At 36.7% G+C, this 19,944-nt stretch overlaps 1 protein-coding gene across 2 annotated transcripts in view; it reads right to left on the reverse strand.

The window, feature by feature from the left end:
* PARP8 (poly(ADP-ribose) polymerase family member 8) overlaps positions 1 to 19,944 on the reverse strand; it is a 169,082-nt gene that overhangs the window by 80,996 nt on the left and 68,142 nt on the right. For both annotated transcript variants that reach the window (XM_008521496.2, XM_008521497.2), the window contains exon 4: positions 3,529 to 3,566. In XM_008521496.2, the coding sequence (XP_008519718.1) occupies positions 3,529 to 3,566 (38 nt within the window). The remainder of the gene's footprint in view (positions 1 to 3,528; positions 3,567 to 19,944) is intronic.

The following is a 19,944-nucleotide window of genomic DNA, read 5'->3' on the forward strand; positions in this document are numbered from 1 at the left end:
GGAAGAAAAATCAAAGGGGGAAAAAGACAAGAACAAATATAAAACAATACAAAGGAGAAAAAAGAAATGACTACAGAGATGTAGAAGATTTTCAGATTTATAGCGAGTACTATAAAAAACTTTTTGCTAAAAAAATTGGGCATTTCATCAATAGAGTAGATTTTCAAGAAGAGTGCATGATACAAAATGACTAAGAAATAGAAAAACAGAACAGATCAATAATCATGGCAGAAAATACGACAGTTGCCCCAGAACCATCCCTAAAAAGATACTAGGCTCAGATAGATTTACTTGCAAGTTCTATCAAGTGCCAAAGAACAGTTTAATTCCTTTAGCAATTTCAAGTCTTGAATAACAGAGTATATGACAAAACCCATCATAATTCTTAAGAGATCAACATTAAGATATCTGCTAATGTGTCACCTTGTTGTTCAAAGGAGAAAGCATATATGATGTCCCAATAGATGTCAAATAGAATTTCATAGACTTAATACTCATGCTTAAAAAAACCCCAAAAAACCTGGTACGTGAGAAAAGGAATGATACTTCCTTTTCTGAAAGCAATCTGAAGCATGCTCACTAATTTTAAGAAAAGGGACAACACTGCTAACTTTCATATCTATCATTAAAAATTATTCTGGAAGTTCTAGCCAATGGGAAACAAGATCACAGGTACGAATACTGGAAAGGAATAGAAAATATATAATTTTTACATAAATTTGTCTATGTGAGAAGTCAAGGGTATTAACCGAACTTAATACAAACACATGTAGATTAAAATTTAATAACGGGGAAAACATTATCATAGTAATATTCACTTCAAAGAAGGCTCCATAAAAATACTACTACTACTTTTTCCCCAGAAGTGATAGGAATCAGAACTGAATTAGAGACTTGGTTTGACCACCAAATCACATGTCCTTGGGAAATATTATTTAACCTCTCTCAGGACATTTCTTCAAGTATAAAATGTCATGATAGCCCCTGTTCTGTCTATACACAGACTGCATTTAGAATCAATTCAGTTATTTATATGAAAATACTTGGCATACAGTGTACTGGTTGTATCAACCAATTCAAAATTCTACCTCAGAATGCACTAATCTCTCTCTCTCATCCTTGAATTTTATTTACACTCCCTTTCTTTTTAGAAACGAATTATGTTGGAAATTCACTACAAACTTACTCCAAGAAGGGAATTCAATTTTTAAAAGCACAAATGATAACCAATGCTTTATTTTTAAATTTCCATATTTGTACATTGTATTTGCAAGTGGGGCTCATATATGGCAAGAGAAGAACAGAGTAATACCTCTTGGCCACAAGAGGGAGCTGAACATTTGGTTCACTTGGTTTCTGAAGGCATCTTCGACCATATGCCTGTGCTACAGAATAATTCGCTTACTGTCTTCAAGTTGGGCTTTAATTGTGGCATTATTTCTATCACCTTGACTGAAAGTCCTGCACCTCTCATGGTTGACATCTCTAGGAGCTGCCTCAGATTAGAAGTACAATAATTATAGTATCTACAATAAATAGCGGTGCTTTTATTTTCCTAACACACAAAGCGAACATTCTGCATCTAAAACATACTATACCAAAATAAGGAAGAGATGATTGCAAAACCATCTACCAAAACTACTTTTCTTTATAAATATTTCTTGTCTTGGTTCTTCCAATAAAATCTGCCTAGAATCCTTTTTATACTACTATTAAAAATAAGCATATCTTGGGGCCAGCCTGGTGGCATAGTGGTTAAGTTCACGTGCTTCCACTTCAGCAGCCCAGGGTTCACAGGTCTGGATCTCCAGTGCAGACCTACACACTGCTCATCAAGCCATGCTGTGGCAGCTTCCCACATGCAAAGTGGAGACGGATTGGCAAAGATGTTGGCTCAGGGACAATCTTCCTCAAGCAAAAGGAGGAGGATTGGAACAGATATTAGCTCAGGGACATTTTTCCTCAAGCAAAAGGAAGAAGACTGGCAACAGATATTAGCTCAGGGCCAATCTTCCTTACCAAAAGAAATTTATCTTTTAATTATCTTTAATAATGAATAACTCTCCTTATTTAATTTTATAGTAGCTTCATAGAATACTATGCTTAAAATATATGGAGATCAGAGCAAAATAACTATAAGGGAGATTATGATTTACAAAATTATTTTAAAATGTACATTTGATCTTATAAAAAGACTAAATGCATAATGCAAACTACCACAGGAAATACTTAGCTTAAATGCTACATAAATAAGCTTTACAATATCCTCATACCAAATTATGAACTAACTATTTAAAAAACACTCAAAGTATATATAATCAAAGTTACTTATAGTAATCTAGTCATTTTACACAGAAAAATATCACCCCAAGCATGCAGAGCATGTGAATAAAATAGCTACATTTGAATAGGAATTGGAATTAGGATTTCAATTTCTGACCCTGATAGATCACAACAGTTAGTTTGATAACCATCTGATGTTATTAAGAATACTGGAGTAGAAAACATACATAGACGTGAAATACAGGCAGTTAAAATGTGCTATTCTTTGCCACAGAATACAATAAACAGTAGATTTTTGCATTATACTCTCTTTTCTCTGGGGTAAACTAATCAAGTCATATTTGATTTTCACTAAGTCTCCAGTGCTTATGCTCTTATTCAAGATAAAATTATAGATATCATTTGTAAGAAAAATGCCAAAAAGAAACATCTTGTTTATATCTTCAAATTATCATGACTCAAATGTTGGCATACACATCCGATGACGTTACAGTGAGTCTGGAGAGTAAGATGACGGCCTAGGAGAAAGGACTTGTGTAAGTTACAGAAAAATGGACCTGCAGCGATTTCACATTCTGTTTTCCACGGACAAGAGTGTGCGGCCCTGGTAACACGTTTCAGGACACGCACTAAGGACAGCTGCGTGTATGCAGGATGCCCAGTCCAGTCCAGTGGCACAGTCCACAGGCTCCAGACTACTGGGTTCAAGTCCCAGCTCTTCCTCTTATTAGCAGTGCCACCATTCATCTGTAAAATGGGGATATTATGGTAACAATCTCATAGGATTGTTGTGAGAGTTATTTAATTACATGTATACTGAGAGAAAGGAAGAAAGGCCTATTATTTTTAGCTATTACTATTATTTTTAGCTATTATTTTAGATGTTATTTTTACCTCTTACTGTGACATTATGAAAAGCCAAATGATATTCCAAAACCAACAACTAAACCATTTAGAGAATCTTTATTTTCATTGTAACGATGTAAACATACAGGTTGAAGCTGTCATGTTGGCTCATGTAAACGACTTTTCATTGCAAAACCATTTTGATTCTGGACTGCATCTCAGGGGAAGACATGTATCTCACAGGCAATCAACAGAATTCTTCTAGATCTTTAAGTCTTTCCCTGCCAACGCTTCGCCCCTAGATATATTTATATACATTTTACATCTCCAGAAGAAATAAATATTCATGGAATCATGAAGTCAAAATTTGTAATAAAAATCAAAAGAAGAAAAGCATACCTGGGTAATCTTCAGATACATGCACTGAATAGGATACACTGTTAAAAGAGGAAAAAAAGAGAAAAGAAAACCTCAAGTTATTGCTTGGGTAGATACCCTTTTACAAAATAAAAACCAACGCCATGTTACCCATTCATTTATAACAGATATAACTATAAACAGATAGCATCCAAAATGGATTAGAAAACCTCTTAATATTTGACATAGGAAACTTACAGATTTTTAAGATATATTTTCCATGAGTGTAAATCATTTTTGAAATATTTTTCTCCCAATAGTGATACTTTTTTTTAGTATAAAGAAGTCTTTTTATCTCAGCAATGTCTAATATTTACTAATTTATGATAATTTGTGTTTGCTCAGATATTATCAAATCATCTTTTCTCACCAAAAATAAAGTATTCCTCTTGTTTAGTATGGCAGTCAAGAATTTAAACATTTATTTTTAATATTGCTTGCCCACAATATGCTGTGATTTTGAAACACATCCTTTTCTTCAAAGAATTAACAAAATGATGACAGTGTAACTAATAGTTATTCACCAGCCAATCTTTTATCATCATCATATATAACAAATAAACTACCTCCTGTTTCAGAAGGATTGAGTTGTTTCAGAAATAATTTTTCAATTGCATTTTAAGAGTTTCACAACTCCTTTCTCAGTAACCTTACTCCCTCTACATACTTACGACATATGGGAATTTATCATACTTTTTTGTTCACTTTCTTATCTCCATCAACTACACTGCAAGTCTCTTGGGGTTAGGGTCCATGTCTACTGGTATTTTTAGCACAGTCACCTATTTTAGTGCATGACACACAGTACATATTCAATATTAACTTTTGAATGGATAAGTGGAGCTGGCACTTGTCACAGAAAAGTCAAAATTTAGTTTAAGTGTAGCCAAATTAACTCCCTGTTATGACCAAAAAATCCTTTGAAGGAACATACTAAATATAGTCTATGCAAAGTCTCATTCACAAAGTGAGTCCAATACAATCCAAATTACTTGACATATGAACAAATCGGAAAGTCTAATCTATATTCAAGAGAAAATTTGATCCAAGTGTTGGAATTAGCCCACAATGATGTTATAACAGTTACTGTAAGTATGCTTAAGGATGTAATGGAAAATCCAATGTGAAAAAGAGAGAAAAAAACAAAAACAAATTATCAGGTGTTGTGGGACACTAGCAAAAGAGCAAACATTTTATACAATTAGAGTTTTAGAAGGCGAAGAGAGAACAATGCAGAAAAAGACAAATATGAGAGGAAGATTTCCCAATTTGGGTAAAAGACATAGACGTGCAGACTGAAAAAGCTCAGAAAATTCACAAAGAAAACTACACCCAGGTACACATAGCCAAAGTGTTGAAAACCAAATATAATAAAAAATTTTAAAAGAAGTCAGAGAAAAAAATGGCACATTATGTACAGGGAAACGATAAGAATCAATGCTGAGTTTTCATAAGAAACTACGGAGGACAGAGGACAACAGAACAGTACAGAGCTGGGTGGGAAGGTGGCAGAGAGAACAACAGTGAACCCAGAATTCTATATCCAGGCCATATATGCATGAAAGATGAAAGCAAATAAAGAAACTTCCAGATGAGAGAAAACTGCGGAAATCTGTCCCTAACAGACCTGAAGTACATGAATTTCCAAAGTTCTCCAGGCTGAACTACATCAGAAAGTCAAATATCCAGAAGGAATGAAGAACACCAGAAATCATAAATATAAAAGACTATTTTTTCTCTTAATATCTTTAAAATACATGACTGTTTAAAGTAAAAAATTCTAACCCTTCATTGTGGGATTTATAACATATGTAAACGTAATACGTATGACAATTATAGCGCAATGTTAGGGAGAGGTTAAAAGATCATATATAGTTTCAAAGTCCTTACATCTTATGTGCAAGGTAGAATATTAACCCTAAATAATAACTATAAGAAAAGTTAAGGATATATATTGAATCTCTAGAGTAATCATGAAAAAAGCTAAAAAGCCACTAGATAAAGAGGAATTCTAAAATTATTTTGGAACATTTAATCCAAAAGAAGGAAGGAATACAGAAACAAAAAACAGAAGGGACAAAGAGAAAACAAATAGTAAATGGGGCTTGAATCAAAGTATATCAAGAATTACATTAAATGCTAATGGACTAAACACACTGAATAAAAGGCACAGATGGCCAGAATGAATAAAAAGCAAGATCCAATTCTATGTCATCTTTAAGAGATCCACATTAAATATACAGACACAGATAGACTGAAAGGTTGGAAAAGATACACCACACAAACAGTAAGCATAAGAAGACTGAAGTGTTTAAGTTAATAACAAAGACTTCAAAGATACGCAGAAATCATTTATAATGATAAAAGGGTCGATTCATCAGAATAAAGGCACAACAATCATAAATGTGTATGTACCTAATAACAGAGCTTCAAAATACATGAAGCAAAACCTGACAGAATTAGAAGGAGAAATAAGACAACTCTACAATCATAGTTTGAGTAATTAACAGAACAAACGAAAAAAACAAAAATCATTAAAGACATCAAAGATCTGAAGTTGATTTTCATAGAAAATTACAACTTCAGAATATCCTTTTCTTTTCGAGTACACCTGGTATATTCACCCAGAAAGATCTTATACTGGGCTATAAAACTATTATAGATCTGAATGGCTGGATGGTCAGGGTTCACCATAGTTCATACCCTGGGTTTCCTGGCTCATCTTGCCCTTAAGACACTTAGTCTTAGGTCTTCGAAAAGCCACTCCATTTAGAATTTGTGACTCTGGGCTCCTTGGCCACAAGGCAATGCAACCCTCCCAGGCAAGCCCAAGTCTCCAGAACTCCACCAGTCAAGTCCCTGGCAGGCTGCTTAGTCAATAAGACAGAGACAAGAAAGACAACACGCAGGTGGGTAGGAAATAAGGATGTTAAATACTGAAACCAAGTCTTGATACACTGTTCTTTGATAAAGCTTATTCAATTGTTCAATTAATTCAAGAAGCATTTTTGGGTAACCTGGTAAAAGCCAAACATTGTGTTAATGCCAAAGAAAATTTAGGGAGAAAAAAATCAGGAGATGACTTTGAACTATTAATTCAGAGGAAAACAAAGAATATGAAACTTAATGAATATGACAGACAAAGGAACTTCAACATTTTAAAACATAATCGTATTTTTTATGTTATTAATTTTTAAATAATTATAGATTTGTAGAAACTTGCAAAGATAGTACAGAGAGATCTCATGTATCTTTCACCCAGTTTCCTCTAATTGATTACATCTTATATACCTATATAGTACAATCTCAAAACCAGGAAATTGACATTAGTGTAAAGTTTGTGTATAGTTCTATGTCATTCTATCACAGTTGCATCAATCATGTACCCACTACCACAAATCAAGATACAGTACTATCTGAGCACTCAAAGATTTCCCTCATGCTATCCTGTTTAGACTCATACCTGTCTCCCCTCACCCCAACAACCCTAACCCCAGGCAGCCACTAATCAGTTCTCCATCTCTATAATTTTGCCATTTCAAGAATATTATATAAATGAAATCACAGAGTATGAAGCACAATAGAATTTTAGGCAGAATTAGTATTTTGAAAAAATTAGTATGACTGGCAATATTTAGGATCGACTGAAGAAGAGAGAGATCAAATGAAGAAGCTACTGTAGTAGTGAAATATGAGCAAATATCAGTGGGGAGGTACGTAATGGCAAAGAGAAGGCAGGAACAAATGGCAGATGTTGGACCCCAGCCAAGAGCCCGCTTTGAGAATCACAGTCTGAATGAAACGCCAAGAATTAGAAGATACAATAACCACGCCAGAGGTGCCTCAAACAAGCCAGGGGAAATATACACTATGACCCCACATGAGTTGATCTTCCCACAATTCACTCCTTTATACAGTGGAACTGTATTATGGAGAAATGAAATGAGTGATGATCAAGGCAACCCTTCATCTGGCAGTACTATGTGACAGAAGCCTGGGCCCTGGCCAGGGATTATACTCAGCACTATGCTGAATTAATTCCCAACAGTCAACCATCTCAACCAACAGCAGTTGGCTTCATTTTTCATCCAAATCAATGTCTAAATCCAAAATGAAGCCTTAATATATTCTCATATCTATCTCGAATGAGGGAGCCTGCTGTAGTCAGAATAAAACAAACAGGAGACAAATTCCAGCTCTGAGCCTTACGAGCTGGTTGGCATAAGAAAAGTTACTGCAACACACTAAGCTTCAATCTCTTTTCAGTAAAATGGGAGACTCCAGACCTACCTCACAAGCCTGCTGTGATGATTTAATGGCTTAACAGGTGTAAGGCCCCCAGGACAACGCCAGACACAGAGCAGCAGGTGCCAAGTTAATTTTAGTCAGCTTCCAGTACAAGCAATGAAAATTTACAGAAGTGAAATTTTACATGAATGAATGTTCTCTGGGGAACTCAATTTGCTAAAAATCACAATATATTACATTTATCAGAGACCAAAGCTAACACTGATGATTTTATTTGATGGTTGTATTATCCTCATGATATCAGGAGACAGTTCCATGTTCGCCATGATACGTGATCTTTCCAATACTAAATAGAAAACGAAAGCCCTACAAAACGATTCATCAGCTCCATGTGCTATAGCATTTTCTTGGGAGTACACCAGAAGGAAAATCACCAAGGCTGTAAAATCTGAATCAGTTTCACTTTGTGGCTTACAGAGTTCTTAGGGAAACAATCTAGGAGAAGCAGACATGGATGATTAAGCTAAAGGATCTAATAGGTAGGGCCAAAAAAAGAGCAAAGAAACAAGGTTAAATAGATGAAAGAGTGAGGGTAGCATGTGCTGTACCTAACAAATAGCAGGCAAAAATATTATGAAGAAGTAAAAGCAAAAGAAGGTGAACATGAAAAGGAAGAATAACCTGGAGCAAGCTCTGAATTCCGATTCAAGCAAAAATGCCTTCAGAATTTTGCAATATGCTAAATTACAATTACATTGAAATCCTTTGCCAAAGAAATTCAGGTCAGTCCGTGTGTTTGATATATCATATGCACAGCACAGTACTAGGTTCTTAACATTTCAAGTTTAAAACTAGAATCTATAAATTATTTCTATTACCACAATATTTTTATGGGTGTGTGAGGAAGATTGGTCCTGAGCTAACATCTGTTGCCAATCTTCCTCTTTTTGCTTGAGGAAGACTGTGGCTGAGCTAACGTCTGTATCAATCTTTCTCTATTTTAGGTGGGATGTTGCCACAGCGTGGCTTGATGGGCGGTGCTAGGTCTGTGCCAGGATCCGAACCTGGAAACCCCAGAGGCCACCGAAGTACAGCACGTGAACTTAACCACTCAGTCACTGGGCCAGCCCCACCACAATATTTTTTTTAAACAAAACAGTTGCTTGGGTTAGCCCCAGCAGCCTAGTGGGTGGGTTTGCTGCAGCCCGGGTTCGGTTCCCGAGCGCAGACTTTCACTACTCGTCTGTCACTGGCCACGCTGTGGCAGCAGTTCACATGGAAAAAGAGGAAGATTGGCAGCAGATGTTAGCTCAGGGCAAATCTTCCTCAGCAAAAGATTAAAAATAAAAATTAATTAATTAATTAAATTAAATAGTTGCTTCCACCTATTATTCCTCTGAAAGCATCTGTCCCAACCACAGATGTCTCTCTATCACCTGGAGCCCCTGAAGGAGCTCCTGGGGGAGTCCCAGGATGTTCAATAGCAACCTAATCATGAATTGAGTTTATATATTTGTTCACTCCTATAATTAAAATCATTCATAAGGCCATTCTTGCATCTAAACTCACCACTCGCTATATTATCATCCTATTCCTTCTGAAATGTCTGCAAAGAACTAAGAATAGATCCAGTTTAGATGTAGTTCCCAAGATCACAGATCTAAGAAAATTCTTGAAAAACAGTAGGGAGCTAATGGAAGATGGCAGTTTTACCATAGGAGAGAAGGGAACTCAGACTTTTCACGGGTACTGAGTTCATTATCTGTATTTTTCAAGTGGGTCCCAAGCTGTAGTGACTTTCTGCCATCTCCAACTCAAAACCCCTGTATCCTGAGTTCATACTTTTTCAACTACACCCAGGGGTTTGACAGCAAACAAAAACCAATATTTTATCATGCTATACCCTTTACCCTTACTCTCTACAATCTAAAACAATTTCTCCAATGAACCAAATCCTAACACATCTTTTCTCTCCCAGATAGATCACTTTTAGAATTTACAGGAGAATAAGTAAAATGTAGAAATTAACAAAAATTGCAGCTAATGACAAGCAGTGCCCTACCCTAGCTGTCATGCTATGAGCACAGGCTTCAACTCCGTATGTCCACTTGCAAGACAACAGCTTAGACCTGAGGATATATGTACCCCACTCCCAGACCCACCGGGAGTTTAATAGAAGAATTCACTCCAGCACTGAGAATTCTGTCTTCCCCACTCTCCAGTGCTACAGGGTGAAAGACACACTGTCCAGCTACCCATCTCTACAACCAAGTTTTGCATCTCAAGCTAGAAGGTGACTTTTGGCATTCAAGAAGCTCACATTTGCTATTTTGATGCCATTTACTTCCCAAAACATTCACCATCATCTTCATTATCACTTTCATCTTCCAAAAGGTTGTTCTAAATATCCAGGTCAACCAGCTATAGCACCCTCATTCTTTACCCATTATTAGCAATCAATTGTTTTGTCATTCATCCAGGATTAGAGATTTCTAGGGCACTCTCTTTCTCTTTACTAAAGATGCTCACATCACCCACATCCACATGGACAACCTTAAGCTGCATATAGTTCCATGGCCTCCTCTTCCCTTAACTTTAGCTCACCAACCCAAGGTTACACCTTGGACCTTGAAGTGTAACTGCTCTCCTAAAATCTCAACCCAGTGTCCCACTTTCCAGCTAAAATTGTATCACTTTTCAGCCCTCACTCCTTTATTCCTACTCTCTGACAACCTCGAATCCCTGTGCTTTCACGCTTTGTGTTCTTTACCAGCCCCTCCTGGCTTCATCTCTTTCTTTATGTGACCATAGACACCTAACTGCTCTGTCCATGCCACCTTCAACTCCACCGTGCACTCCTCTCTTGCCCACGCAGACATCCTACCTGACCTACAATCACCAAACCCCAGAGTAAGTCACGTCTGGCATTCTCAACTCTTATACCTGGGCTCTGAATGCTGCTACAAAGGACAACACAACTAAGGGATCTGGTGCCACTACCAACAGATAGTGCTCAATATCTTTGCTCAGTAACCCCAGAACCCACCCCTCATATACTCCTTTGCTTTTTCTTCTCAGTTGTTTTTTCAAACCTGCACAATTTTCCAACAACCTGCCCTTTCAGTATCCACATTAAGATAAAATAGATTATCACATGATTCCTTCAAGGCATTCTCTCAACTCTTTCTCCCACCAACCACCTACAAGCTCATACTTCTCTCCTGACACCCAGGAAGAAGGCAATGTCTGTCCTTTCATCTAAGACTAATCCATCTATACTTGATTTATAGATCTCATAAACCAACACTCTAGTTGGGACCTTGTTCTATTAACTTAACCTAACAATTCCACAATTTGAAGTTAATCAAAATTGGTAATTATGGAAGTGTGAAAAGATTTACCCACAAAGATATTAATGGTAGCATTATTTAAAATAGAAAAGTACCCAAAAAAGCAAGAGTGCCAATAATAGGATTATATAAACTACTATATACACACAATGTAATGCTAGTCAACTGTGAAAAAGTAATGGTGTAAAATAATACGAAATGAAAGACCCAAGTGTCTCTGATAGATTAAGGTACATACAAAAATTCAGACAATTTATTTTCACTAAAAAGTGTAAATATATATCTACTACAAATATACAGTGATACAAACACGGCTTGAAAAACAATGACAAATTTCGGGGCCGGCCCTGTGGCTGAATGGTTAGTTCTGCGTGCTCCTCTTTGGTGGCCCGGGTTTGTGGGTTTGGATCCCCGGGGCGGACTTAACTCCACTGATCAAGCCATGCTGTGCAGGCATCCCACATACAAAGAAGAGGAAGACTGGCACGGATGTTAGCTCAGGGAGAATCTTTCTCAAGCAATAAAAAAGAGGAAGATTGCCCAGTGGATGTTAGCTCAGGGCCAATCTTCCTCACCAAAAAGTACAAATAACTATAGTGATAAATTTTAACAGTTAGTATTTCTTGTTTATTGGATGAAAGGGAACTTTATTCCTTGTGTATCTGTATTGTTTGCATCTTTATAATATGTATGTATTGTGTTAAAAGAAAAAAAACAAAGCTAGTAATGTTTAAGCTCTCCCTTTATCCTGTAGCCTTTTCTAATTATCCTCTGCTTTACTTCTTAAAGTCCTGTTTACAAAGAGGAATCCAACCCATTCTCACCACCTACCCACTTGCACATGCTCATTACAATCTGGCTTCCACTCCCAGTACTCCACCAAAATTCTGCTTCTTCAGGTCACCATCGGCCTTTTTTTCCTAGTCCTCTTCTTACATGAATTCTCAGATGCATTTAAAAAAACGAAACCAGCACGAAACCCTCCTTCCTTGATTCCTGAACTCCACCACTCCCTGGGCCCCTCTTGCTTTTGAAGATGCTCTTGTTACTCTTTGACTTTTGATATCTCACATTTCATGTTGTTTTCCTGTTTCAATGCTTTCTAGCCAGGCTGAGTGCTCTATTTTTTCACATGCGTAATCTCAACTACATTCATGAGAGTCCCCGACCAGCCGTAAGCAGAAGACTCAAGTATTCCATACCTCCAAATCAAGCTGCTGGTTTCTTTTTTTTCCACATTTTTAATAGGATATTCTGCAAGCAAATTAAACCCAAGACATACAAAACAGAACTCATAGCCTTCTTTACATTAATTTTCAACTCAGCAAATTAAATACCAAGAAATTCGGGGCAAATAATAGCAGCAGCTGCTGTTAGAAACGACAGATCCACCTACCACGTGACCACATCAGGGCACAAGCCCCTTGGGCACTTTCTGGAGCAGAGAAATTCTGATTTAGTAGATTTGAAATGGGATCTGGGAGTGTGCATTTCTAAAAAGTACCCCCAAGGGATTCTGATGAAGGTAAGCTCTGGACTTTGTCTCCAAAAAACATCGATACTGATTCTACGGAATAAAATTCTAACTGCTTAGCATATCTTCCAAGGCTCTTCCTGAGCTGACCCATAACTACCTGACCAGCCAATACCCACAGACCTTAACTTCTACCCATTTCAAGTTCGACCATTCCCAAAACAGGGCATTTTCTCCATACAAAGGAAAGTGGAGCCAACCAGCTTGGATTTGAAATCTGGTTCTGCCTCTATGAACTGTGTGATGGCTGGCAAGAGAACTAACCACTCTCTGCCTCAGTTTCCTTATCTGTAGTACCCATCTCAGGGTTGTTGCGAGGAGTAAACAAGTTAACACATGTAAAGCACTTAGAAGAAGAAAAAAAACCCACACCAAAGCATTCAATAAACACTGTGTACTTCATTAATAATATTATCATCATTATTATTACTCCTACGCATAGACTTACATTCCTGGAACACACTCCCCTCTTCCCTCAAGACTCCATCTCAGGGACAACTTCCTATGAAACTTCTCCAACAACCCAGGCAGACTTGGGTGTTCCTTCCCCTATGTCCCACTTCACCTTGACATGAACTGTCCTCAAGACTGAGGGTACAGACCAAACATTTCATCCTCAAATTCTCAGGGCTGTGACACAGTCACTTACCACTCAATAAATAATTTCTGAATAAATGGACAAATATCTTTTTCCAAAATTACTTGGACATATACCATGACAGTCTCAGACAGTAGGCATTCTACCTACTACTTGGGCAAGTATTTAAATATTTGATAAAAATGAGCAAATGCTGGTCCCCAAGAGTTCACCCTGTAGGTACACCCCACTGTGCAGGTGAGCGTTGGCCCTTTCAGCACCTTCTCTTCACTGGCTTTTTGTGATGTAGAGAAGAAGAATGGCTTCTGAACACCCAGGGCATATGTATTCTCTGTATTTTTCATTTTCAAATCTACATAAAGAGGGTGACACTTGCATTATTACCAGTCCTAATAGCATGAGCTGAAATTCAAGAACACAACAAAAGGGAAGATCTCTGAGATGCTCCAAAAAATGGAAGCACCAGTTATTTTCGATACACAAGAGTAGAAATGTTAGCATTTCAAACTGATTAATAGTTTACTAACTTGTCAGGAGACCACTATACATTAAAGTCTTTATGTAACCTACTCCTATCTTGAAAGTATAGGAGAAGGAATGTCAGTTCTCCTAGACAGAAGAGGGCAGTGGTATGGAACATATGTGAGCAGGAAATTGTTGCAACAGCATATATTCCATGCAAGGAATAAGCATGCTTTATTCAAGGCCTCTGGTGACAACTGCACACATATATCTGCCCACCCCTTCTCCCTACCACTCAACCTGAAGACAAGAGATCCAAGGTGTCATTCCAGATGAGAAGACACATCTTTCCCACCAATGAAATAAACTGTTGATATAGGACAACTTATATTACCCTTTACAAAGGTAAAAGGGTAAAGGTGCTTGCCCAAAAAAGCTTAACTTACTTTCTCAATAATACATACGTTCCTATTTTCAAAGTTCATTTTGATAATTTTTAAAGTTATACTTTCACCAAGTGAAGTAACAGGATCAAAAGTAATGTTCGTTTGTTTGATTTTTAGGAAAGTGGCCAAGTCAGCAACTTGTACGCTTAAATATTACCCTGTAGGTCAAATGCTTGAACTCTAAGTAAACCATCTTCTCCACAGGGATGAAGTTGAAAGACCTAAGTCCAAATCTGATTAGGAACCTGGATGCATGCTTTATTTATGGTGTTAATATACCATATGGTGTGAGCCAAATTTTTCTTTTATAGTCAAATGCAAGAGCCAACAGTATATTTAAATGAAGTTCTGCTTCTCTCTCACTCTTTAATCATAGTGAAAAATAAAAGGAGGTCACAAATGCAATTCCAACAAGACATGAATAGCGAGCAGATAGAGCACGCCAAGTCACCAACACTAAATTGATTATATATAAATATTATCTGAAATCTACATTAAATTAATTATATATTATTATATGTATTATATATATAATTTAGTATATAAATTAAGTATATATTATTTCTCCCCCAAAAGTTTAATGTCTGGACTTTTCTTCTCTGCACAGTTTGCAACTATAACTAATTCAATATTCTTTTGATAAATATTCACTAAAATGTAAATGCCTTTACCTTCACTGTTTTACAGATAAGTTCAAGTTATAAACGGTTATAAACACTTTAAAGCTGCTACAAATGATTTACACAGCACGCCAAGGCTGAAAAGTTGAATACGATGAAATAAATTCTATAACTGAAGAAAGGCTTTGTTAAGGCAAGAGAAAACATTTTAAGAAAAGACTATATATAAATATTCAGAGAGATAACTACAACGGATATTAAGATACTACCTCAGCAACTTCCTCAAATATTTAAAGTACATAAAATCAGCTCTTATCTTTACAAGACAGTTTCTGGTGGAATATCAGGCACAATTCTTAACACCACCTGAAGACCCTGCAGGATCCAGCCCATGCACTTGTCTCATCCTCGTCTTGCGTCACTGTTTTCTCTATGCTCCAAGAGAAGGACTCCTTTGAGCTCTTAAGCACGCAATGCTCCCTCTGCCTGGTTCTCTCTCCCTTCCTCCTACTCCTTTTTGCCTTGTTAACTCACTCTCATCCTTCAGATCTCAACTCAAATGTCACCTCCCTTCCCAGGGAAAAAACTTTCTAACCACCCTTCCCAGACTTAGACAGGTCCTACGTTAGAGCAGTTACACAGTTTGTAATTACACGTTTATTTGCATGACATTAACACTTGTTTCCCCCACTAAATCCGTAAGATTAGAGGGCACCTCTGTTGTCTTCACCATAGTACCTCAGCACCCATCACATACCAAGCACACAGTAGGAACACTGTAATCATCTGTGGAATGAATGTTTATGAAAAACGTATAAATCCTTTGATCTTCCAACTCGGAACAACCTTTCTCACAAAATTACTTAGCAAATATGCTACAGTTTACAATCTGAAGAGCACAGGAGAAAGAACGTGAACTTTAGAATAGCTTTTACAAGCCATGTGAACCACAGAAAATTAAATTGGCTAACCTCCTCCTGCTCATTTGTCAAGTGAGATTACATCCACTTCCTAGTATTGTCAAGAGGATTACACGGAAGATGATATGTGGAGGAAAGCGCTTGTGTAATGAAAGAATCACTGAAAATGATTTCTCAACTCCCTCCCCTCCCCTAAAAATTCAAGAATGAGGAGAAGGAAAATAAATCTGTAATGGACAGAGAAAGCCACCTCACTATCGGTCCCACCCTTTCCCCTCCCTGTTGCATACGGAAGCCCTTGGGTTTGCAGGGGGAGACTCCTTTCTCCCAGGCTGAGAGACTGCTAAGCCCATCAGAATTGCTGGTCCTTTCCCTACAGGAGGAAAAAGAAGTCACCTAGCCTATCCAGGGGCACGCTGGCCTCAGTGATTGGTTCAGAGTGATCAGCTCCGAGTAAAGCTTGGAATTTTAATTAATGGTTTGGGGAAGACACACTCACTCCTCCCGGATGTGAAGGAGGAAGCACATAGCCCTAGTTTCTGCTGGGACCCTCAGCATGGTGAGCAGACAACAGAGAAAGAGGGAGCTCAGAAAATGTCAGAGACAGAGGCAGAGCCCTGGTCAAACTAAACCTAAATCTCACTATCAATGAACTTTTTATTACACAAATAACTTTGCTTATACTATTTTAGCCAGCATGAAATATTTGTTTTTCTTACAAGCAAAACAACACTAATTTATACAAAGACCTATTGAACTGCGTGAGATATTTTCATGTAAACATCTGCAAACTATTTAAATTAAAAATTAACAGAAATAGAGCCTTGATTTCATTTTATGATTTTTGCCTAATTATTTTAAAGTAGATAATAGACCAGTGATTTATTTAGGGTTTTAAGTAATATTCCTAAATTTTACAGAAGTTGTGGCCTAAAAACAATTGTAATAAATTACATAGCAAAAGTTGCAAGTTGACAGGTCTTATTATTTTTTCTGTTTGACAAAGATAAGGTCATTTTCTTTAGGGTATAACTTTTTTTCCTTGTGATTAAACGATTTTTCAATTCCTTCATAGGCATTTGATTTATCATTTTGTTTTAAACCTATACGTACACAAACTTCGATGTGGAAGGCCACATTCTATGCACTGCATTTCTTGTTTGTTTTTTCCTGGACTACAGCCTTTCGGGAGCTCAGCAATTGAACAGGAGAGTGGTAATACTTTTAGACCATAAAATAGTATTTCTAAATGCTTACCAAAATCAATTAGCCTTTCACTCTTCATTAAGCTTTTGAAAAATGACTTGTTCTCACAAGATGAATGTGGAATGTATAATTATTTGAAAACAAGGGTACTGTACTTAAATCTGACATATTTTGACCACACAGTTAATTGATTACTAGATATTCAATTAGCAAATGCAACTCATGCTTAAGTCAGTGAATATGTAACTAAAAGATAGCTTTGATCTAACAAATATGTAACACAAAGAGAGCCATGGGAACGGTTTTACCAAAAGAAAGGTGGCAGTTAACAAAACAGTTAAAATTACGATATCAGTTTTGAATATATGTCTAGACTGAACACTAATATATAGATTTTTCCTGTGTAAGCAGAAGTCTTCATCAAAGCACACTGCTGACCCTAAACCCAATGAAACAAGAATTACGTAAGACTGAATTAACTGATGAGGAACATTTAATCATAGCTATTTGTTTACATGTTGCTGCTGTTTTAACATCCTATTTCCTCACGAAGATTTGAGGAAGATTTTCATCCTTTTTTCTCTTTTTGAGCTATATCTAACTTTCAGTTTTGTAGACACCGTTTTTATATAAAATAAAATGAAACATTTTAAGAGTATCTAATACTCACTGATCCCTCCCGAATTCAGAAATTCCTTATGAGTCTTCATTAGGAGCATAAAAATAGAGCATGTGTTTTATGACTGATGAAATCTGTTTTGAATATAACTTAGGCTTAAATTGTCAGCAGAAGTTTTTTGCAAATCTTTGTGGGACATAGCGGTTATAAAGTGGCAGCCGTAATGTGACGTTAATTTAACTCTTGGCAGAACTTTAGAACTTGCCTTACTTCTCATTTTGTAGATGCAAGTAAATTAGGGGTGGAAGATGGGGATGAACCTATGTCCCACTTTCCAGCTACTAGAACCATGAGACCCTTTTAAGATCATGCAGTTGATTCCCTAGTTTACTCAGAGTTCCATATATTCTGAAATTCTATTTATTATAAGTTCCATCCTTTCATAAGATCAATTATGGTGAGAAAAGTTCATCTGAATTTAAAAAGATGGCCTCGTTTTAGCCAAAGCAGCTCTGGAGTTGATAAACAAATGCCTCCTTATCTCAGAGTAATTTAGGTGCTAAACTGATTAAGTCAACGTGATAAATACAATACATTTTGCTAAAAATATTTTTGGGTTGTTGAAAAGTTAGAGATAAAAGGTTCCCAAATAGGGATTGGTTAAATAAATAATGGTATATCTATTACAAAGATGCGGCAAACACTATAAAGGATGTACAACCGTAAGCTAAGAATGCTATGACACCATTTTGTTAAAAATTTGGATTTCTGTATATTTACTAAAATACAGATTTATAGTTGTATAGGGCTTTTTTGGGGGGGAGAAGGGTAGGCTTTTGGGGAGCAAGGTTTCTTACTTAGATCATTGATTGTTGTCATTGCTGGTGATATTTGCCTTTCTTCCTAATTCTTCTGGAATAAGTTTTATAAATAGTAATCAAGCATATTTATAGGGGAAAGAAAACTACTTGAATTAATTCAAAAATTATATTCAACAATTCAAATAAGAGTATATGCACTAATAAAATAGGGCAGCTCCTCTGTGCCTCCTGGCTAGATCCTATACATCCTGGTAGAATTAGTTTACAGTTTTACTTTCTAACTCCTCACTCCCAGCTTCCACCTAACTTTGTCCAAGCTGACTGAGACGAGGTTAAATCCTCTTACTGAACACTTTCACAGGGCCTTGAACTTACTCCTCCCAAAACTTTGCATGGTTATAATTTGGGTGAATATCAGATCAATGCTTCTTTCCCCACTAGAGCAAATTTCTCTCTGCATCTGATTCACTGTTGTGTCCCAGAGGCTTAAAATACATGCTATCATATCCTAAGAGGTGCTCAAAATTTATGTGTAGCTCCCTTGCCATACACATGGAATGATCCTTAAAATGTGGTAGAATAAGAAGCATTTTATGTCTTAACAAAGATAAACACCATAAGTCCACTTAACTTATTTAAAGTCTGATTTTAGGAGATGAATAACTGTTGCCTTTCACTCATGGAAGAGATTTTTAACATAAGGGATATAATTTGGCCTATAACATGTCTGCATGAAACAAATTACTGTAATGGAACTTTACTGCACTGTAAAATGTCATCAAATGAGAATAAAGGAGTCTCATTGTCTGTGTTTACACATTTCGTGCAGAGGGTTCAAGTGCATTCATCTGGAATTCAACATGCCCCAAATCATGGAAATATTACACTTAATATTTGCAACATTGATTATAAAATCTGAACAAACAGCAAAGAGCACATGAAGGTCCTGAAATTTCAATATTTGCAGGCTATGCAAATACGTTTAAATAAATTACAGAAAATATTCTGTTCACATAGATCCCCAGGAGCCAAACAAGTGTACACTAGAAGGCTATTACAGCACTCCCACGTGAGAGAAGCAACCAGCAATCCGGCTCAGAAAAATGTTCTTCCAGTCACTACAAACCTTTTTGTTCATGATGAATTTCTATCATAGCAATACATTACAGTGATACTAATGATACTGAGCTTCTAGAATACAGGTTTGTCGAACACTTGGTTCTGCATATATAACCTTGTTATGGTTTGAATTTTTGGTGGGCATAAATACCTCACTGCCTCAGCTTCCCTTTCTAGACAATGCATGGTTAAAGAATAGATCTGTGTCTTGGCATCCTTGGTTTGGGCACTATGAATTCACTGAAGAAAATGGGAAAACCCCAGCCCCAGTGAAAAGCCACTTCTCTATTTCTAAAAATAGATAAACCTCTTAGCAGATAAGGTAAAGAAGAAATCTCTCAAGGTACAGAAGCACAGAAAAGCAGAGAGAGAGTATTAACTGTCTTTGTTCAGTCAAGCTGAGATAGAAAATGCATACTAGCCATCCTGGAGACATTTGCAATTTGGTTGAGAAT

The sequence above is a fragment of the Equus przewalskii genome, chromosome 20 (genome assembly GCF_037783145.1).
Source record: "Equus przewalskii isolate Varuska chromosome 20, EquPr2, whole genome shotgun sequence".
NCBI classification, from domain to species: domain Eukaryota; kingdom Metazoa; phylum Chordata; class Mammalia; order Perissodactyla; family Equidae; genus Equus; species Equus przewalskii.